At 55.8% G+C, this 16,517-nt stretch overlaps 1 protein-coding gene and 3 non-coding genes across 4 annotated transcripts; all 4 read left to right on the top strand.

The window, feature by feature from the left end:
* Positions 1-232: 232 nt before the first annotated feature.
* Positions 233-16,307, top strand: ARMH1 (armadillo like helical domain containing 1). The gene is made up of 13 exons (XM_062581731.1): positions 233-256; positions 2,889-2,939; positions 4,019-4,236; positions 4,696-4,764; positions 5,280-5,446; positions 6,289-6,485; positions 7,230-7,314; positions 12,252-12,374; positions 13,130-13,202; positions 14,200-14,329; positions 15,039-15,116; positions 15,859-15,967; positions 16,220-16,307. The coding sequence occupies exons 3-13, from the start codon at positions 4,031-4,033 to the stop codon at positions 16,240-16,242; spliced, it is 1,260 nt and encodes a 419-aa protein (XP_062437715.1). The 5' UTR covers positions 233-256; positions 2,889-2,939; positions 4,019-4,030; the 3' UTR covers positions 16,243-16,307.
* Positions 7,602-7,716, top strand: LOC134143816 (U5 spliceosomal RNA). Its single transcript, XR_009959185.1, has one exon. It is a non-coding gene; the product is annotated as a U5 spliceosomal RNA (small nuclear RNA).
* On the top strand, positions 9,242-9,356 carry LOC134143839 (U5 spliceosomal RNA). The gene has a single exon (XR_009959207.1). It is a non-coding gene; the product is annotated as a U5 spliceosomal RNA (small nuclear RNA).
* On the top strand, positions 9,824-9,938 carry LOC134143838 (U5 spliceosomal RNA). The gene has a single exon (XR_009959206.1). It is a non-coding gene; the product is annotated as a U5 spliceosomal RNA (small nuclear RNA).
* Positions 16,308-16,517: the final 210 nt, after the last annotated feature.

The raw sequence follows: 16,517 nt of genomic DNA, 5'->3' as shown, positions 1-16,517 counted from the left end.
ACCGGAAGCTCCACCCCCCGCGCCTCCCACAGCCAATGAGAAGGAGAGGTGCTCGCCTCGCCTCAATGGCCTCCTCCTCCCCCCTCCGCCTCCGGCTTCCCTAGCAACAGACCTTAGCAACCGCCGGCGGCGTCGGCGCCACGCCCACTAGGCGCGAAGCTGGCTCACCCATTGGGCCGAGGGAGCAGAGGCGGGCCGCGATTGGCTCAGAGGCGGTGTCAGTCACGCTGCAGAGTATCCGCCCCTTGTCGGGAAGGTGAGGGGGCGTCGGGGGTAGGGGGACATGGCGGCCGCGGTGGGCATTGGGGTCAGGACGAGGGATGGTGGGGCCGGGATTGGGGGCTGGGTGGGCATTGGGGTCAGGGTGAGGGGGGCATAGGGGCTGAGGTGCTGTTGGGGTCGGGGGAGGCAGACATGGGGGACTCATGGGGGCTGGAGCGAGTGTTGGGGTGGGTCGGCGGGTTGTAAGGCCTAAGCTGGGTGTTGGGGTCAGGATGTGGGAGGGGATTGTAGGGTCTGGGGCAGGCATTGGGGTCAGGGGGTATGGGGCTGGGTCGGCTTTGGGGGCTGGGGTATTGAGGAGGTAGGAGGGTACAAAGAGGATGGGGACAAACTCATTTCAGTGACTCCCAGTGACAGGACGAGAGGCAGCCGGCACAAACTGAAATGCAGGTAGTTCCATCTGGACCAAAGGAAAAACTTGTGTATTCTGGGGTAACTGTGCACTGGAACAGGTTGCCCAGAGAGGTGGTGGAGTCTCCATCCTTGGAGATGTTCAGAAGCCGTCTGGACCCAGTCCTGGGCAATGTGCTCTAGATGATCCTGCTTGAGCAAGAGGGTTGGAATAGATCACATCCAGAAATGACTTCCAACCTCAACCATTCTGTGATTCTGTGGATGGGATCTTGCAGGAGAACTGTAGGGCCAGTGGTGGGTTTTAGAGTCAGAGTGTGGGGGAACACAGGGCTTGGGGCTGGGGTGGATCAGACCAGGTTGGACTGTTGAGCTGGGGTGGGCATAGAGGTAAGGGTTTGGGGGGAATGTCCACTCTAGAATGGGGTTAGGATGGAGGGACCTAAGGGCTGGGATGGATGTAGGGGTCAGGGCAGGGGCTCAATGTGGGTGAGGTGTATGCAGGGACTGGAGTCAGCATCACGACTGGAATTAACATAGGTGACGAGGATGGGAGGTTGGACATATGGGTGACTGAGGGGCCAGTAGGAGCTTGGGTTGAATGGGATGGGGTAGAAAGCACTAGGATGCCCAGGGAAAGGTTGTGTGGGATTGCCAGGGGAGAGTGAAACCTGCCAGGGAAACAGAAACTTCTGCTTGTGCCTGGTGCTGGGCACAACCTTGATGTTGCAAGGTGCAAAGGTAACTGCAAATCACTGTCAATCCCTGTCTGTTCCACAAGTCCAAGGCTGCATGTCATACTTGGACTGGGTTGGCACTTGCAGCACCAGCACACTTTTTGGTTTGAATCTGGTGATTTAGCAATATTCAAGATATAAAGGACTGCTGAATTGCCAGAGTTAGTTCCTAAATCATTTGGGCTTTTCTCGGGAGAAAAAAAAAAGCACTGCCCAGATCCAGACTTGTTTTGATTATTAGATCCAGTCACAGAGGTGGCAGCACAGCACTGGCGAGAGCAGAGTTTGAAGCCAACAAGCAGGAGTTAAGTGCTGATATTGCCACTGATAAATGACTGTGGCAAGTCAACTAACTTTTCTGTGTCTGTATATTCTCGTTTGTAAAATGATCATGATAAAAATAATTATACATGTTTTAGGGTACTTCAATACTAACAGGAAGACTGCTATGTCAACAGATTATGTTATTAGATCAGCCAAGTATTGATACCATTGTATCCTCAGAAGCCCCATGCGATCATTTTTTCAAAGTCCATTTTCTTTGCCATTGTATCATAGGCAAGCACTTTGTATCACTAAAATCCTCACGTCCAGAGGCTGGTTTCTGAATAGTGGGGGTTATTGGGGTTATTGCCGCTTTCTAATAAAAATGGGATAGAGTACACCACCAGCATCTAAAACATAAATATGGAAACGTTAATTTAGAATCAATTTTTGGATGTTTCAGACTGTAAAGTTCTTTTAACTAGATCTCTGTTGAGGACAGAGTAGCACTTTATGGGACTGTAAATTTCATGCAAACAGTCTCTGTGAAATACAGGTTCTCCCTGCACACTAGCAGTTCTCTCAGTATCAATCATATGCCTTGCAAGTAATGTTTCACAAATATTCTGTAAATCACAGGAAAATGCTTGCAATAATGTGAAATATGACTTTCACTTGACTGTTTCACCAAAGGCCCCTAACAGGCCATTCTCCTGTCAGCACTAACATTTGTTATGGCTAATAACACTTTCAATCACAACTATTTTGGGAACGTGGATTTATTTTAAACCTGCTTCCACTCAAAGGAGATCCTGAAAATGCCCTGCCAAGGACACAGACTCCTTACAGAATACAGGCTGTTAATTCCTAAATGATATTTCATCTCATCTTAATTCTCAAACATTGTTTCTTAGTAAACTTTTTCAAGAATTTGTTTGTTTGTTTTCGGACATCAAGGTATGGTACATTTTCACCTCTCATTGGTTCAGCCTATAGCAACAGAAAGTTCCTTTGAGCAGATGTCTTGCAGATTTTCTGAAATTAATTTGGGATTTTGCTTCAAGTTCTAGGAGAAAAGTCTTAAGAACTGTGCAGATGGGAAACTGGTAATCTCGGTGACTTGTATTTCATTGAGAGAAAATGTTCTTGTTCTGCCTCCTCCTTCCCCCCCCCCCAATTTTTGTCATTTTGGGGTTTTTTTTGCTCTTAAATCACACTTTTATTAAAACCTAAAATGGCAACTTTCTTACGTAGGTAGTCCAAGGACTGGATGAAACAAGGAGTGTATTCCCATCTTAACTTCAGGTACGTTGATGTAGCTTGGTGGAGGACAACGCACCTGTGTCAGTACAGTTATCTGTGGCAGGTCTGCCTTGTTCCTCGGTCTGCATCTATCTACATGCTTAACTGTAAGACTCCTTGAAACTAGTCATCATATACTACTGCTAATACATATGAGTCAGTAGAATTCTTGTCTACCTGAATGGATAGAGAGCTTAGTCCTCTGGCATTGCATCCTTCTACTAAGGGCATCTTCACATTGTAGATCTGGAATAGGAGATATCTTAATGACTCTAAAATGTGCCAAAGAAATTAGGCAAAATATGGAATGCTTTATTTAACACCTATGTGGAGGGATAGGAGGAGGTGCAGGCAAAGGATGTTTCTGAAGTTTCAATCTTATTGCAAGTATTTCTCATCATTTCGGGTTTTCTCAGATTGTTTAAGAACATGCCTTTCAAAACTCAGAGCCTGTGCCTAGAGATTAGATAAGTGAAAAAGAGCAAATGTCCACCATGCAAAAGGATCCCAAACCACTCCACTGCCAAGGCCAAACATATCTTCCTGGAGGGAACATGGGCCCAGGGCAAAATGACAGTCACTCCATCTCCTGAGAGAGAGCATGCCACACTGCTGTGTAAATGGGCATTTGCAGCCCCCTTGACCCTGTCGTTACCGATAAATCCATACCTATTTGTGCTCTCATTTCACCCTATTTATTCTCTGGCAGGTCACCTATTTGATGCAGTGTTCATATCATGAGGCTAGCAAGAAATGAGGTTAGGAGAATTGGTAATATCAAATGACTTTATTAACAGAACAAAGAAGAGAGTTCTTGTGGTGTAGCCATCTGATCTGGAATATAATCCCATGTGCATTGCAGATTCATTGTGCAGCCTCAAGTGTACAAGGAACTCTCTTTTTGTCTCAGTTTTCCTATCTATGAAATGAGTACAAAGGAAAATGAGATGTAATTAATGGCTATTAAGGTTTTTATGATTATTTACCAGACGAGATCTTAAATGTGATTCTGGTAGTAATTCCTTGTACAGACAGTTTCTATCTCCAAAGCCTTTTTTAACTTCTTTCTCATTTTCCTCAAGGCAGAAGAGATCATGACTTCTGTCAAAGAGCAGGAAGCCATCAAGAAGCTCATGGCATTCTTGCAGGAATGGGACAGTGCCCGCAATGTTGCTCGAAGCCACATGCTGGACAACTTCATTAAAAGCAATCACGGCAAGACAGGGCCAGAGCTGGAGCTGGAGTTCTCCCAGGCAGCCAGCTTGTTTCTGGCTCGCCTAACAGCGTGGCTAAGGATGATGTATCTGTTTTCTTGAAAGCTGAGGTGGGGTGGGATAGTGGGATGGAGAAAAAGGAAAAGTTCTCTAGCAAAAATCTGTTTAAGGAGTAAGTTTCTTTGTGGAGGCATCCATATTCACTCATGTTCTCTAGAGGGGAAATACGGCTATCTAAAGCCAGAACTGAAGGGAAATTCATGTAGCCTGGCTCTCAGGGACCTAGAACTCATGTTTTTTCTCACCTCAACAAAGCTCACATCAAAACATCTTGTCCTTCTAGTCGAAGAAATGTCTGCAAGGCTATTACTGGCTGGGCCACACAGCCCATATTGGGATGTGCATGTGTCTCTGTAGTGGCCTATAGGAAGAGGGTCAGTGCTTTCTCTCAAAGAGATTACCCAGGTTCAGACTTCTGCATTGCCAAACACTGCCTGAGCGTGACCAAGATGGCCTGTAATTCCCTCCTTAACCTTGTTGAACAGCTACATGTATGGCACTTGCCTAGACAAGCTGTTGAAATCCATTGGCATCTTTTTATCAGCAGCAAGTGGGTGAGTACAGCATGTCACTGCCGTGAGAAGTGTTGAGAAGAAGGCACACATGATGAGGGGGTGAACAGATAAAGGGAACAGTGAGTCCAGGATAGGCATTTGGGAGGGCTAGGCATGCTCTTCATGTAAGGCAGGCCCCAGCCAGGTCAGGGTTGACTATAAACCGCAAGAGTTTCAATACAGATCTGCTGCTTGAGCAGGTCTCCCAAGCCACTGGCTCACTGGAACGACGTAGGAGTCTGGTGCAGAGACAGGGCCTTCCATGCCTCTGGCTCAATATCTGAAATGAGCACAGTGTAAATGGGAGCTGGTGGCCTGCAGGAAGCAAAGCGTGCTGCTGGTGGCTATCAGCTCATACAGTCCCAGCTGCACCACTGGCACCCTGAGCTCCCTGTCAGGGTGCTGGTCACTCGCTGCAGAAAGGCATCAGGAGGTGGTTCCCAGGAACAGGGAGTGCCCCGGGGGAAGATGGGCTCCAGGTGTCAGTTTTGGATTTGCTCCCCCTGTCCCTGCAGACGCAGATACCTCATTGAATTTCTGGAGATCGGAGGTGTCCTGACTCTCCTGGAAATACTAGGGCTGGGCCACCTGAAAGAGGAGGACAAAAGGGAGTCTGTAAAGCTGCTTCAGCTCATTGCAAATGCTGGCAGGAAGTACAAGGAGCTCATCTGTGAAAGCTATGGTAGGTGGTGTGTCCATCTGTGCTCTTTCCTCATTCAGGCGAGGATGTTCTCCCTGACCTCTGGCACTGGGGGCTCCTTGCAGTGCCAAGCCCACTCCCTTCATTTCGCCCACTGGACAGCAGATTGCTGCAGCATTTGTCTTGTTAGAAGGAGTTCAGAGTCTCAGCTGTTGTTGAGCGGTGGAATTTCATCCACTCTCTGTTTTTCTTAAGCCAACTTTCTTTATAGTCATTTCTTTTGATGCAATATTGCTGTCCTGCTGGTTGCAACTGCTACGGTTAGAATCACAAACCAGTCTCCATTCTTACCTGCAGTGTTCACCCCATACAAGCTTTCCCAGACTTCTCCTCTGGAGGCAGGAGGGCTTTGTGCTTGTATCTCTTGAAAGAGCATTATGGGTTTTTTTCCTGTCCCCCCCCCCCCCCAGCAGTAGAAGCAAAATCCCATTAGCTGTGTAGTTCAGAGTATGCCTCATGTTGTCAGAGAAACTCAGGGGTGATACCTGCCATCACAGCTTCCTCTGGGAGAGACAGAGTGGCAGCATCAGCAGAGGGGTCCTTAGCGGCACTACTGGCATCTGAGTGCCACATTCTTTGCTGCTGTAAACACCTGCAGAAGGGTCTTGGCCATCTACTCCCACTGAGAAATTAGATAACTGCTTTCCCAGTTGGTGTTGCGGGTCCTGACAAGAACAACGAACATTTTTCCTGGCTTCTGTTTTCTAAGTCATGCTTTGAGGGATGTGATACTGGGTTATTTCAGGGTATCAAGTAAAGCAGTTGAGATGTGGGACCTGCAAACTCATCCTGGTGTGTGACTTGGCATCTCTTTCCCTGCACAGGGGTGCGATCCATCGCTGAGTTCTTGGCCACATCCACATCAACAGAGGCTCAAGAAGAAGTGCAGCTTCTGCTGAACTCTTTGGGCCATGGCAATCCCAAGTACCAGAACCAAGTCTACAAAGGCCTCATTGCTGTGCTGCCGTGCACGTCCCCGCGAGCCCAGCAGCTCTCTCTGCAGACACTCAGGGTCATGCAGGTGGGTAGCTGACTTTGCTAGTGAAAGACGGCTGTTGGCTTCCACGGCATTCCCCTGGCCCCAGACAATCCCCATCTCTGGCTCTCCTCTCCATGCATTGCAGGACAAAGCTCTGTGGGACTTTGATGCTGCAAGTTTAATCTTGCTCCTTTCCTTAGCAACGAAAGCAGGAGATTTCCCCTTATGAAATTAGCATACCCAGGGTTCTCCCCAGTTTGAAACACCCCCCATGGACACTCCTGTAGGAGCTGTGGGCCCAACCCCAAGGGCTGATAAGGGGTAGGCCCACGCCTCAGAGTGAAGCTGGTGCTCCAGAGCCCAGTCCTGAGCTCTGCTGTTTGATACTGCCTGCACTTTGTGTCAGAGGAGGCCAGTGGGTCGATGCCCCCATGCCCATGGTGGAGCAGGCAGGGCTGGGATGCAGGAAGGCAGCCTGAGCACAATGTAGCAGTTAGGCATCAAGCAAAAGGCCCCTAAGCCTAGCAGGCAGCATCTCTGGGGTATGAGCTGCTGGGGTGCCAGGAACCCCCCAGTCCTGGTCTGAAGGACTGGCTCAGAGAATGGGATTGCTAGGGCACAGGCCTGCACATCACAGCAGAAGGCCCAGGTGCTGCATCCAGCAGCAGCTGAGCCGTTCCCCTTGGTGCCTGGGGCCACACCGGGTAGCCCTGCACCACAGAAGAGCAGCCACTGTGGGTCCCTGCGAAGGAGGGGTCACGAAGGGGGGGGGCCTTGTCTCGGCAGGACGTGGTGGGAGAGGCCCCCGGCAGCGTGGTGGGGCCGCTGCTGGCCGTGCTGCGCTCCGTGCACCTGGAGGTGCAGTACGAAGGTAGGGCCCGGCCGCGCCGCGGGGGGGCGGGGCAGCGGGGCGGTTCCTCATTAGCATGCGACGGATTAGCATACCCAGGATGCACCGCGGCAGCACGGGGCCCTCCGGCTCCGCTCGTCGCCGCCGCCGCTGCCGGCGGGGCCACTCGGGGCCGGCGCGGCGCAGCGCGGATCGTGCGCCCGCGCCGGGGCCGCGCCGGGGCCGCGCCGGGGCGGCGGGGCCGGGGGTCGCCGCGCGCTGGGGGGCGGCAGTGGGGCGGCTGGCGCGTCGGCGGCGGGCTGGGGGGCATACTCTGGTTTCTCTTCAGATCGTATAAATCTTTCGCCTTTTACTAAAGATTTCCGTGGAGAGGAACAAGCACGAGTGTCGAGGAATTTTTTGAGGCTCCATTTCGGTGGAGCTGCCCCTTTCGCTGGTCAAAAACAGAACAGGCTTCACAAGGGCAGTTGTAACTGCTGGTTTCAGCAGTTGCAGGAGGGATCACGGTGGCAGTTAAAGCCGTCGGTCCTAGCGGCCGTCCCGAGGCGCGGCAGTTAAAGCCGTCGGTCCTAGCGGCCGCTCCCGAGGCGCGGCAGTTAAAGCCGTCGGTCCTAGCGGCCGCTCCCGAGGCGCGGCAGTTAAAGCCGTCGGTCCTAGCGGCCGCTCCCGAGGCGCGGCAGTTAAAGCCGTCGGTCCTAGCGGCCGTCCCGCAGGCGCGGCAGTTAAAGCCGTCGGTCCTAGCGGCCGTCCCGAGGCGCGGCAGTTAAAGCCGTCGGTCCTAGCGGCCGTCCCGCAGGCGCGGCAGTTAAAGCCGTCGGTCCTAGCGGCCGTCCCGAGGCGCGGCAGTTAAAGCCGTCGGTCCCAGCGGCCGTCCCGAGGCGCGGCAGTTAAAGCCGTCGGTCCTAGCGGCCGTCCCGAGGCGCGGCAGTTAAAGCCGTCGGTCCTAGCGGCCGTCCCGAGGCGCGGCAGTTAAAGCCGTCGGTCCTAGCGGCCGTCCCGCAGGCGCGGCAGTTAAAGCCGTCGGTCCTAGCGGCCGTCCCGAGGCGCGGCAGTTAAAGCCGTCGGTCCTAGCGGCCGTCCCGAGGCGCGGCAGTTAAAGCCGTCGGTCCTAGCGGCCGCTCCCGCAGGCGCGGCAGTTAAAGCCGTCGGTCCTAGCGGCCGTCCCGAGGCGCGGCAGTTAAAGCCGTCGGTCCTAGCGGCCGTCCCGCAGGCGCGGCTGCCCGCGGGAGCCGGGAGGGCCGCTGCCGCCGCCTGCCTGCGCGCCAGCTCTACGGCTTTAGCGCTCTCACAGTGTGAGAAGCGTGAAGGTTTTTGCTTGCAAAGACAGGCGGCTTTGTAAGTGCAGTGAATACTCGGCCCCGGAGCGCGCTGCTGCAGCCGGGTCCCCCCGCGCTGCGCTGCCGCTGCCGGGCGCGGAAGCGCCGTGCCCAGCGCCGGGGCGCGGAGCGCAGCGCTGACACCGGCACCGCGCACGACCTGCCCGGCCGCCCGGGACCCTCAGCGCCCGGGCCCGGGCCCGGGCCCGGCAGCACCGTCCACCGCTCCGCGCCTAGAAAGTCGCGGCGCGTTGCGGCGGCGATGCCGGGTCGGGGGGCCCCGGCTGTGCCGCCGGAGCGCGCCCGGCGCCGGCCCCAGCGCTGCTCGGCCCGCGGAGCGAAGCCGCTGCCCGGCGCAGTGCATGCAGCGCCTGCGCGTTAGCATGTTCCTCATTAGCATGTTCCTCATTAGCATACCCAGGGTGCAGCGCGGGGGAGCCGCGCCGCCCCGAGCCGCCGCCGCGCCGCCGCCCCGGTTTGCCGGTGTGTCCGGACGGGGCCGAGCGCGGCGGCGGTGGTGGCTGCAGGGCGGGACCGGGCGGGGCTGGCAGCGGCGGCGGCGGCAGTGAGCATCGCCGTGTGCTGGGTGTCGAGGCCCGGGGGTGGGGTGGGCGGCGGGGGGACCCAGGGGCATACTCTGGTTTCTCTTCAGATCGTATAAATCTTTCGCCTTTTACTAAAGATTTCCGTGGAGAGGAACAAGCACGAGTGTCGAGGAATTTTTTGAGGCTCCATTTCGGTGGAGCTGCCCCTTTCGCTGGTCAAAGACAGAGCTGACTTGGTGCTTTCCCGCGGGGAGGGCGCTGGCGCTATCGGGCCCCGCCGCGGCGTCCTGCTCTGCGGGGAGGGCGGCGGCGAGCGAGGCTCCGGCGGGCGGGCGGGCTCCCTGCTGCCGCCGGCCGGGCTGGGCCGGGCCGGGCCGGGCCGGGGGCGGGGGCAAAGGCGGGGCGGGGCCCTCATTAGCATGTTCCTCATTAGCATTCCCACGTGGATTAGCATACCCAGGATGCACCGCGGCAGCACCGGGCCCTCCCGCTCCGCTCGTCGCCGCCACCGCTGCCGGCGGGGCCGCTCGGGGCCGGCGCGGCGCAGCGCGGATCGTGCGCCCGCGCCGGGGCCGCGCCGGGGCCGCGCCGGGGCGGCGGGGCCGGGGGTCGCCGCGCGCTGGGGGGCGGCAGTGGGGCGGCTGGCGCGTCGGCGGCGGGCTGGGGGGCATACTCTGGTTTCTCTTCAGATCGTATAAATCTTTCGCCTTTTACTAAAGATTTCCGTGGAGAGGAACAAGCACGAGTGTCGAGGAATTTTTTGAGGCTCCATTTCGGTGGAGCTGCCCCTTTCGCTGGTCGAAAACAGAACAGGCTTCACAAGGGCAGTTGTAACTGCTGGTTTCAGCAGTTGCAGGAGGGATCACGGTGGCAGTTAAAGCCGTCGGTCCTAGCGGCCGTCCCGCAGGCGCGGCAGTTAAAGCCGTCGGTCCTAGCGGCCGCTCCCGAGGCGCGGCAGTTAAAGCCGTCGGTCCTAGCGGCCGCTCCCGAGGCGCGGCAGTTAAAGCCGTCGGTCCTAGCGGCCGTCCCGAGGCGCGGCAGTTAAAGCCGTCGGTCCTAGCGGCCGCTCCCGAGGCGCGGCAGTTAAAGCCGTCGGTCCTAGCGGCCGTCCCGAGGCGCGGCAGTTAAAGCCGTCGGTCCTAGCGGCCGTCCCGAGGCGCGGCAGTTAAAGCCGTCGGTCCTAGCGGCCGTCCCGAGGCGCGGCAGTTAAAGCCGTCGGTCCTAGCGGCCGTCCCGAGGCGCGGCAGTTAAAGCCGTCGGTCCTAGCGGCCGTCCCGAGGCGCGGCAGTTAAAGCCGTCGGTCCTAGCGGCCGTCCCGCAGGCGCGGCAGTTAAAGCCGTCGGTCCTAGCGGCCGCTCCCGAGGCGCGGCAGTTAAAGCCGTCGGTCCTAGCGGCCGCTCCCGCAGGCGCGGCAGTTAAAGCCGTCGGTCCTAGCGGCCGCTCCCGAGGCGCGGCAGTTAAAGCCGTCGGTCCTAGCGGCCGCTCCCGAGGCGCGGCAGTTAAAGCCGTCGGTCCTAGCGGCCGTCCCGAGGCGCGGCAGTTAAAGCCGTCGGTCCTAGCGGCCGCTCCCGAGGCGCGGCAGTTAAAGCCGTCGGTCCTAGCGGCCGCTCCCGCAGGCGCGGCAGTTAAAGCCGTCGGTCCTAGCGGCCGTCCCGAGGCGCGGCAGTTAAAGCCGTCGGTCCTAGCGGCCGCTCCCGCAGGCGCGGCAGTTAAAGCCGTCGGTCCTAGCGGCCGCTCCCGAGGTGCGGCAGTTAAAGCCGTCGGTCCCAGCGGCCGTCCCGAGGCGCGGCAGTTAAAGCCGTCGGTCCTAGCGGCCGCTCCCGCAGGCGCGGCAGTTAAAGCCGTCGGTCCTAGCGGCCGCTCCCGAGGCGCGGCAGTTAAAGCCGTCGGTCCTAGCGGCCGTCCCGAGGCGCGGCAGTTAAAGCCGTCGGTCCCAGCGGCCGCTCCCGCAGGCGCGGCAGTTAAAGCCGTCGGTCCTAGCGGCCGTCCCGCAGGCGCGGCAGTTAAAGCCGTCGGTCCTAGCGGCCGTCCCGAGGCGCGGCAGTTAAAGCCGTCGGTCCCAGCGGCCGTCCCGAGGCGCGGCAGTTAAAGCCGTCGGTCCTAGCGGCCGTCCCGAGGCGCGGCAGTTAAAGCCGTCGGTCCTAGCGGCCGCTCCCGAGGCGCGGCAGTTAAAGCCGTCGGTCCTAGCGGCCGCTCCCGAGGCGCGGCAGTTAAAGCCGTCGGTCCTAGCGGCCGCTCCCGAGGCGCGGCAGTTAAAGCCGTCGGTCCTAGCGGCCGTCCCGAGGCGCGGCAGTTAAAGCCGTCGGTCCTAGCGGCCGTCCCGCAGGCGCGGCAGTTAAAGCCGTCGGTCCCAGCGGCCGTCCCGAGGCGCGGCAGTTAAAGCCGTCGGTCCCAGCGGCCGTCCCGCAGGCGCGGCAGTTAAAGCCGTCGGTCCCAGCGGCCGCTCCCGAGGCGCGGCAGTTAAAGCCGTCGGTCCTAGCGGCCGTCCCGAGGCGCGGCAGTTAAAGCCGTCGGTCCTAGCGGCCGTCCCGCAGGCGCGGCAGTTAAAGCCGTCGGTCCCAGCGGCCGCTCCCGCAGGCGCGGCAGTTAAAGCCGTCGGTCCCAGCGGCCGTCCCGCAGGCGCGGCAGTTAAAGCCGTCGGTCCTAGCGGCCGTCCCGCAGGCGCGGCAGTTAAAGCCGTCGGTCCCAGCGGCCGTCCCGCAGGCGCGGCAGTTAAAGCCGTCGGTCCCAGCGGCCGCTCCCGCAGGCGCGGCAGTTAAAGCCGTCGGTCCTAGCGGCCGTCCCGAGGCGCGGCAGTTAAAGCCGTCGGTCCTAGCGGCCGTCCCGAGGCGCGGCTGCCCGCGGGAGCCGGGAGGGCCGCTGCCGCCGCCTGCCTGCGCGCCAGCTCTACGGCTTTAGCGCTCTCACAGTGTGAGAAGCGTGAAGGTTTTTGCTTGCAAAGACAGGCGGCTTTGTAAGTGCAGTTAATACCCTGTCCCTTCCTACAAGCATGTTCTGGTCTTCATCAACAGGCGTGTATGTCTGGGCCAGCACTGAAGCACTCAGTGAGAGGCCCTGTGCAGAGGAGGAGCTCACAGCAGCTCCCTCTCTTCTCTAGCTATCCAGCTGCTGAGGGCCCTCATGGCCTGTGAGGTTCGGTCAGCCCTGCTGAAGGGCCTGGTTGCACTACTGATACCACCCAGGAAGGAAGCGTTTGCATTCTGCAGCGAAACAGCCCAAGGTAAAACTACTGAAGAAGGCGCCTGGGTATACTGCAGGCTGTGGCTTGCCAGGGTGATCAAAGCTGGGTACAGGGGTGCTTCTTCCAGTGGTCCCTTGACCCCTTCTGCAAGGGCTCATGTATTGTCCTGACTTTGGGGGGGAGGGGTGGCGTGCAGGAAGCTGTCCCACGTGGTGAGGGGAATGGCAGCAAGAGGTGCCTGGGCTGGGGCCAGAGCAAGACCCACTTCTCCTGCTGAGGGACCAGGGCTCCTCCATCCTTCAAAAACACAAGAGTAACAACTTTGTGTAGTTCAGTGCTACAAAGCTCATGTCTAGCAAGGTCAGGAAGATAGCAAGGCTCTTGACACATAAATGCCATGAAATGGGCTGCACATAGGTGCTTGGACATCCAAGCACTAGTAAGCTAGTGTAAGCACTAGTGCTAGTGTACAGGCCTTCACAGACCCACTGAAGACTGCCATCTGCTGCGTGAGGATGATGAACAATTCCAGCCCTGGGTATTTCCTTCTCTGACTCAGCAGAGCAGGCTGCAGTGACCATGTCTGTGCTGCCATGGGTGCCATGTACACAGATCCCTGCACTACCACTTACGGTACAAAGCCACGAGCTTCCCTGGGGCACATTTTCTGAAAAACAGTATCCTCCTTTTATGCTATCAGTGTAACCTCACCTTCTCTCTCTTCTCCCCTCTAACATTTCATAGAAAAAGCATGTCAAAGCATCATTCTCATCTTCCTAATGTTCCTCATGCAGACCCATCCTTGCCTTGCCTGAGGGAGCCTGTGCTGGTATATATTCAGCAAGCAGCTGCTGCAAAAGCTATTGGGTAAGAAACTCTTGACCAAACCCACAGGAAACTGAGAAGGATCTTAGAGAAGCAGCTTCCTCTGGGTAGGAAAGGGCTGGGACGTGTTCTTCCCAGGGAGCATTCACCCCTGACACTTTACTCTGGCTAAGCACCCTGGCTCTTCCAAGCCCCCTGCTCTGGATGGCTCAGAGAGAGAGTGATTCAGGAGCAGGGTAGAGACACTGCCTGCAGGTCTGCAGGTAGCAGTGCTCAGCCACTCCCTGCTATTGACACCTCAACTGACTTGAAATTTTATTTCAAAGGAAATAAAATTGTGGAATCCCTTCATATCTGGCCATTTGTACATTTACAATGTCTCCTCTGTGACTGGGCCTAGAAGGTTGAAGTGCTCTCAGCATAGCTGGTGACCTCGTCAAGCAGTGAAACACTGTTAGTTAACATCAGCCATCCAGTGAAAGAAGCCAGTGCCTGCATCTGACTGGAGATCCTGACTTTCAACCTTCTGAGCTAAACTTTGTACGTTTCCTGTGAATTTCCTGCAATGTCCACAAGGTAGTGCTGTGACAACATTTCTCCTGCAAACCCTTAATGGACTGGGAAGCATATTGGGGTGTCTTCCAGTGGATAGGCTCACAGAAGCAGTCTTGGTGATGCTTCTACCTCTAGTCCTGGATTCTTTGTGGTCACACAGGAAATTTGCTAGCCTTTAACAAATATACCTGGAAACTCCTGCCAATCATTTATCAGATGGTTTTCACCAAATCTACATGTTAAATGATTGACAGTCCATGCACAGCTAAGTGTTTCTTGCTTGTTTTGAGCCACTTCTGTCTCCTGTCCAATAATGCCACTAGCTGAGGACAATGTAGAAAGAAGAGCCATTAGGGTCTCACTAGCTCTGCATCAAGAGGCCCAGACTCAGTCCCAGTCTGCAGCCTGGTGCAGCTGTGAGAGCCCTTTGTTGTGTGCTGCATCCTGCGTGCATGGTGGGAGCTGATGGCTGATTCCATTGCAGCATTTTAGCAAAGGAGTCAGCAGAAGTGGCAGAAGAGCTGATCCAGCTGAAAGTAGTGCACAGCCTGATGGTTGCTATGGGGAATCAGGATCATGCAGGGAGCCAGAGACAAGCCAGCATCTCTCTGGAGGTGAGTGTGGTGGTATATGGCAGAGGACATCATAGAATGAGGTCTCCTCCCAGAGTGCCATAGCTGAACGGCTCCATGCACTGTAGGGTGTTTCTAAGCTCAGCAGAAATGGGCTAATTTGCAAAGGCAGAAGTAACTTTACCTTCACAAAGTAGCTGTGTTTGACCTGCTGCATTGATCTGCCTCAGCACAGCCCTGCCTGCTTAACAACCACAAGTAACAGTTGAGAAGAGGAAGGAACATGCTGTCAGTAGCAGGAAAGGGGCTGCTCACTGTGAAAAGGGGTTCACAAACCTACCCACTAATATAGAGGGTCATTGCATTCACCTCAGCAGACACTGACAGCCCAGCAGGATGAACTCCCTGGCAGCTCTTTCATTGTGATCACTTCACTGAAATACCCCCCTTTTTTTTCTTGTCCAATGAAGGTGAGAACTGGCACCAGGGGAGGGCAGTGGGGACAAGGTGAGGCTTGAGCAGCGACCCGCATGTCACACCCTCTTGGTGTGTTTGTGAAGTGAAGCTGTGTTCATGAAGTGCTATCAGCAGCACTGGAGCTAGAGGAGGCAGCTCAAGAAATCAGTGGGAAGTGACACCACTGAAGTTATCTGGAGCCACAACTTATGTTCAGCTTCTACCCTCTACACACACACACACACTCACACTCACATCCCTACTCCCTGTGCACCAACCTTTTGTTCTGTTGCAGTATTTCGTCCGCACATTTCCCTTTGTGGAGGAACACGTGAGGATGACAGTAGGGGACACATTGTTCCAGCTCTTTATGGTAAACATGCCTTCCTTATGGGGTTTGTTAGTAGCCTTAGGACCTTCTATGGGGACATGAGGACTGGACTTTTCTTAAGAAATCTAGTCTTGAATCAGATCGCAGAGACTGAGAACGAACCAAGCTGTAATGTTCATCTTCAGTCCTAGTGTTCAGGAAGATCAGTCGCTCTGACCTCGGCCCCAAAGCAGAGCAAGGAGGGATCTCCTTCTGCTACTGCTGTGCCACCTTGGGTGTCAGAAGTATGGCCTAAGGGCCAAGGAGACAAGAGCCCCTCCAAATAACATCTTTCCTGACTGTAGCTCCTGAGGTAGAGAGTAAACTGGCAGTGTTGGGTCCAGAGAGGGGAGGTGGAGCAAACAAGGGGCAGCATTTTGTTCCTTGTACCATCCATCCTCTTTTACCCCAAGTCTGGGTACACTTAAGTGCATGTAGTGCCATTTGAGGTAGAGAGGGGCTGAACCAAGGGAACTGCTTTGCTTTAGTCCAAACTTAACAGAGCTCAGCAGGCCTTACAATGTGGATGCCTGGTTGCTGCTGTTTAACAGCATTCAGGGGCTCTTAGCAGTGCTCAGCCCCGTACTGCTGCCAGCATTTACAGTTTCTCACAAAGCACCCTAACTGTGGGGCAGCATCCCATTTGGGCTGAGGCATCCATTCTCTGGCTGGCTTAACACATCTCTGCTGGTTGCAGAGGTCCCAACAAGGCACTAACACCACCTTCTTTCGCTGCCTTTTCCAGGATAGTCCTGAGACCTGGTACACACAAATGGATTCATTCCAGGCTGAAATACTGGCCTCCAACAGAGTGGACATCCCCAAAGAAACAGCAAGGCTGCAGCCCACAGAAGGTGTGTGCAAAGCTGGGACTATCACTTAAAGGCCAGTCTCCAGCTGCTCCATCTTACACTGGCATCTATCAAGAATAGATAGAAAAATGCCTTTAGTTTCAGGGGAGAAGGCAACTCAAAGTTCCTGCTACAGTGCAGGGACTAGGCCCCAGGCTCATGCTAGGGTCGGGGCTGTTTGTGCTGTTGACATCTGTATGATCTGCCTGCTCCACTGCTGGGCCTGTAGCTCATGGGGCTGTTCTGTTCTTTCAGAAACAGGCCCTGGAGTGAACTGAACAAACAGGAGAGAGGGCAGCAGCACTTGCCTCCCATCTGTTCCCCCCAGCCCTATGTCTGCTCCTTCCCTAAGAAGGGTTTGTATGGGCACACATTGTACAGAAGAGCCATGCTGCAGCTGAGCTGGTGGCTTTGCTAAGGCTTCTTCATAGGTAAGCTTCTGCTTTCAAATACAGTTGTGGTAGACTGCTGAATATGTGTTATTTGTTACCCATTTCCTGTAAGGTTCCATGGAAAATACATGGGAAGATCCTGGGGCTACCTGAAAATTCAG

Source organism: Rhea pennata, chromosome 8 (genome assembly GCF_028389875.1).
Source record: "Rhea pennata isolate bPtePen1 chromosome 8, bPtePen1.pri, whole genome shotgun sequence".
NCBI classification, from domain to species: Eukaryota; Metazoa; Chordata; class Aves; order Rheiformes; family Rheidae; genus Rhea; species Rhea pennata.
Note: the sequence above shows the minus strand (reverse complement) of the source record. Positions and strands in the feature narration are given on the sequence as shown.

What these genes read in the sequence shown, in the direction of transcription:
- ARMH1 (XM_062581731.1), top strand. Translation starts at nt 4,031, where the DNA reads ATGACTTCTGTCAAAGAGCAGGAAGCCATCAAGAAGCTCATGGCATTC. An exon ending in CATTGTTCCAGCTCTTTATG is followed by an intron (nt 15,117 to 15,858) that starts GTAAACATGCCT and finishes TGCCTTTTCCAG; the next exon opens with GATAGTCCTGAGACCTGGTA. An exon ending in AAGGCTGCAGCCCACAGAAG is followed by an intron (nt 15,968 to 16,219) that starts GTGTGTGCAAAG and finishes CTGTTCTTTCAG; the next exon opens with AAACAGGCCCTGGAGTGAAC.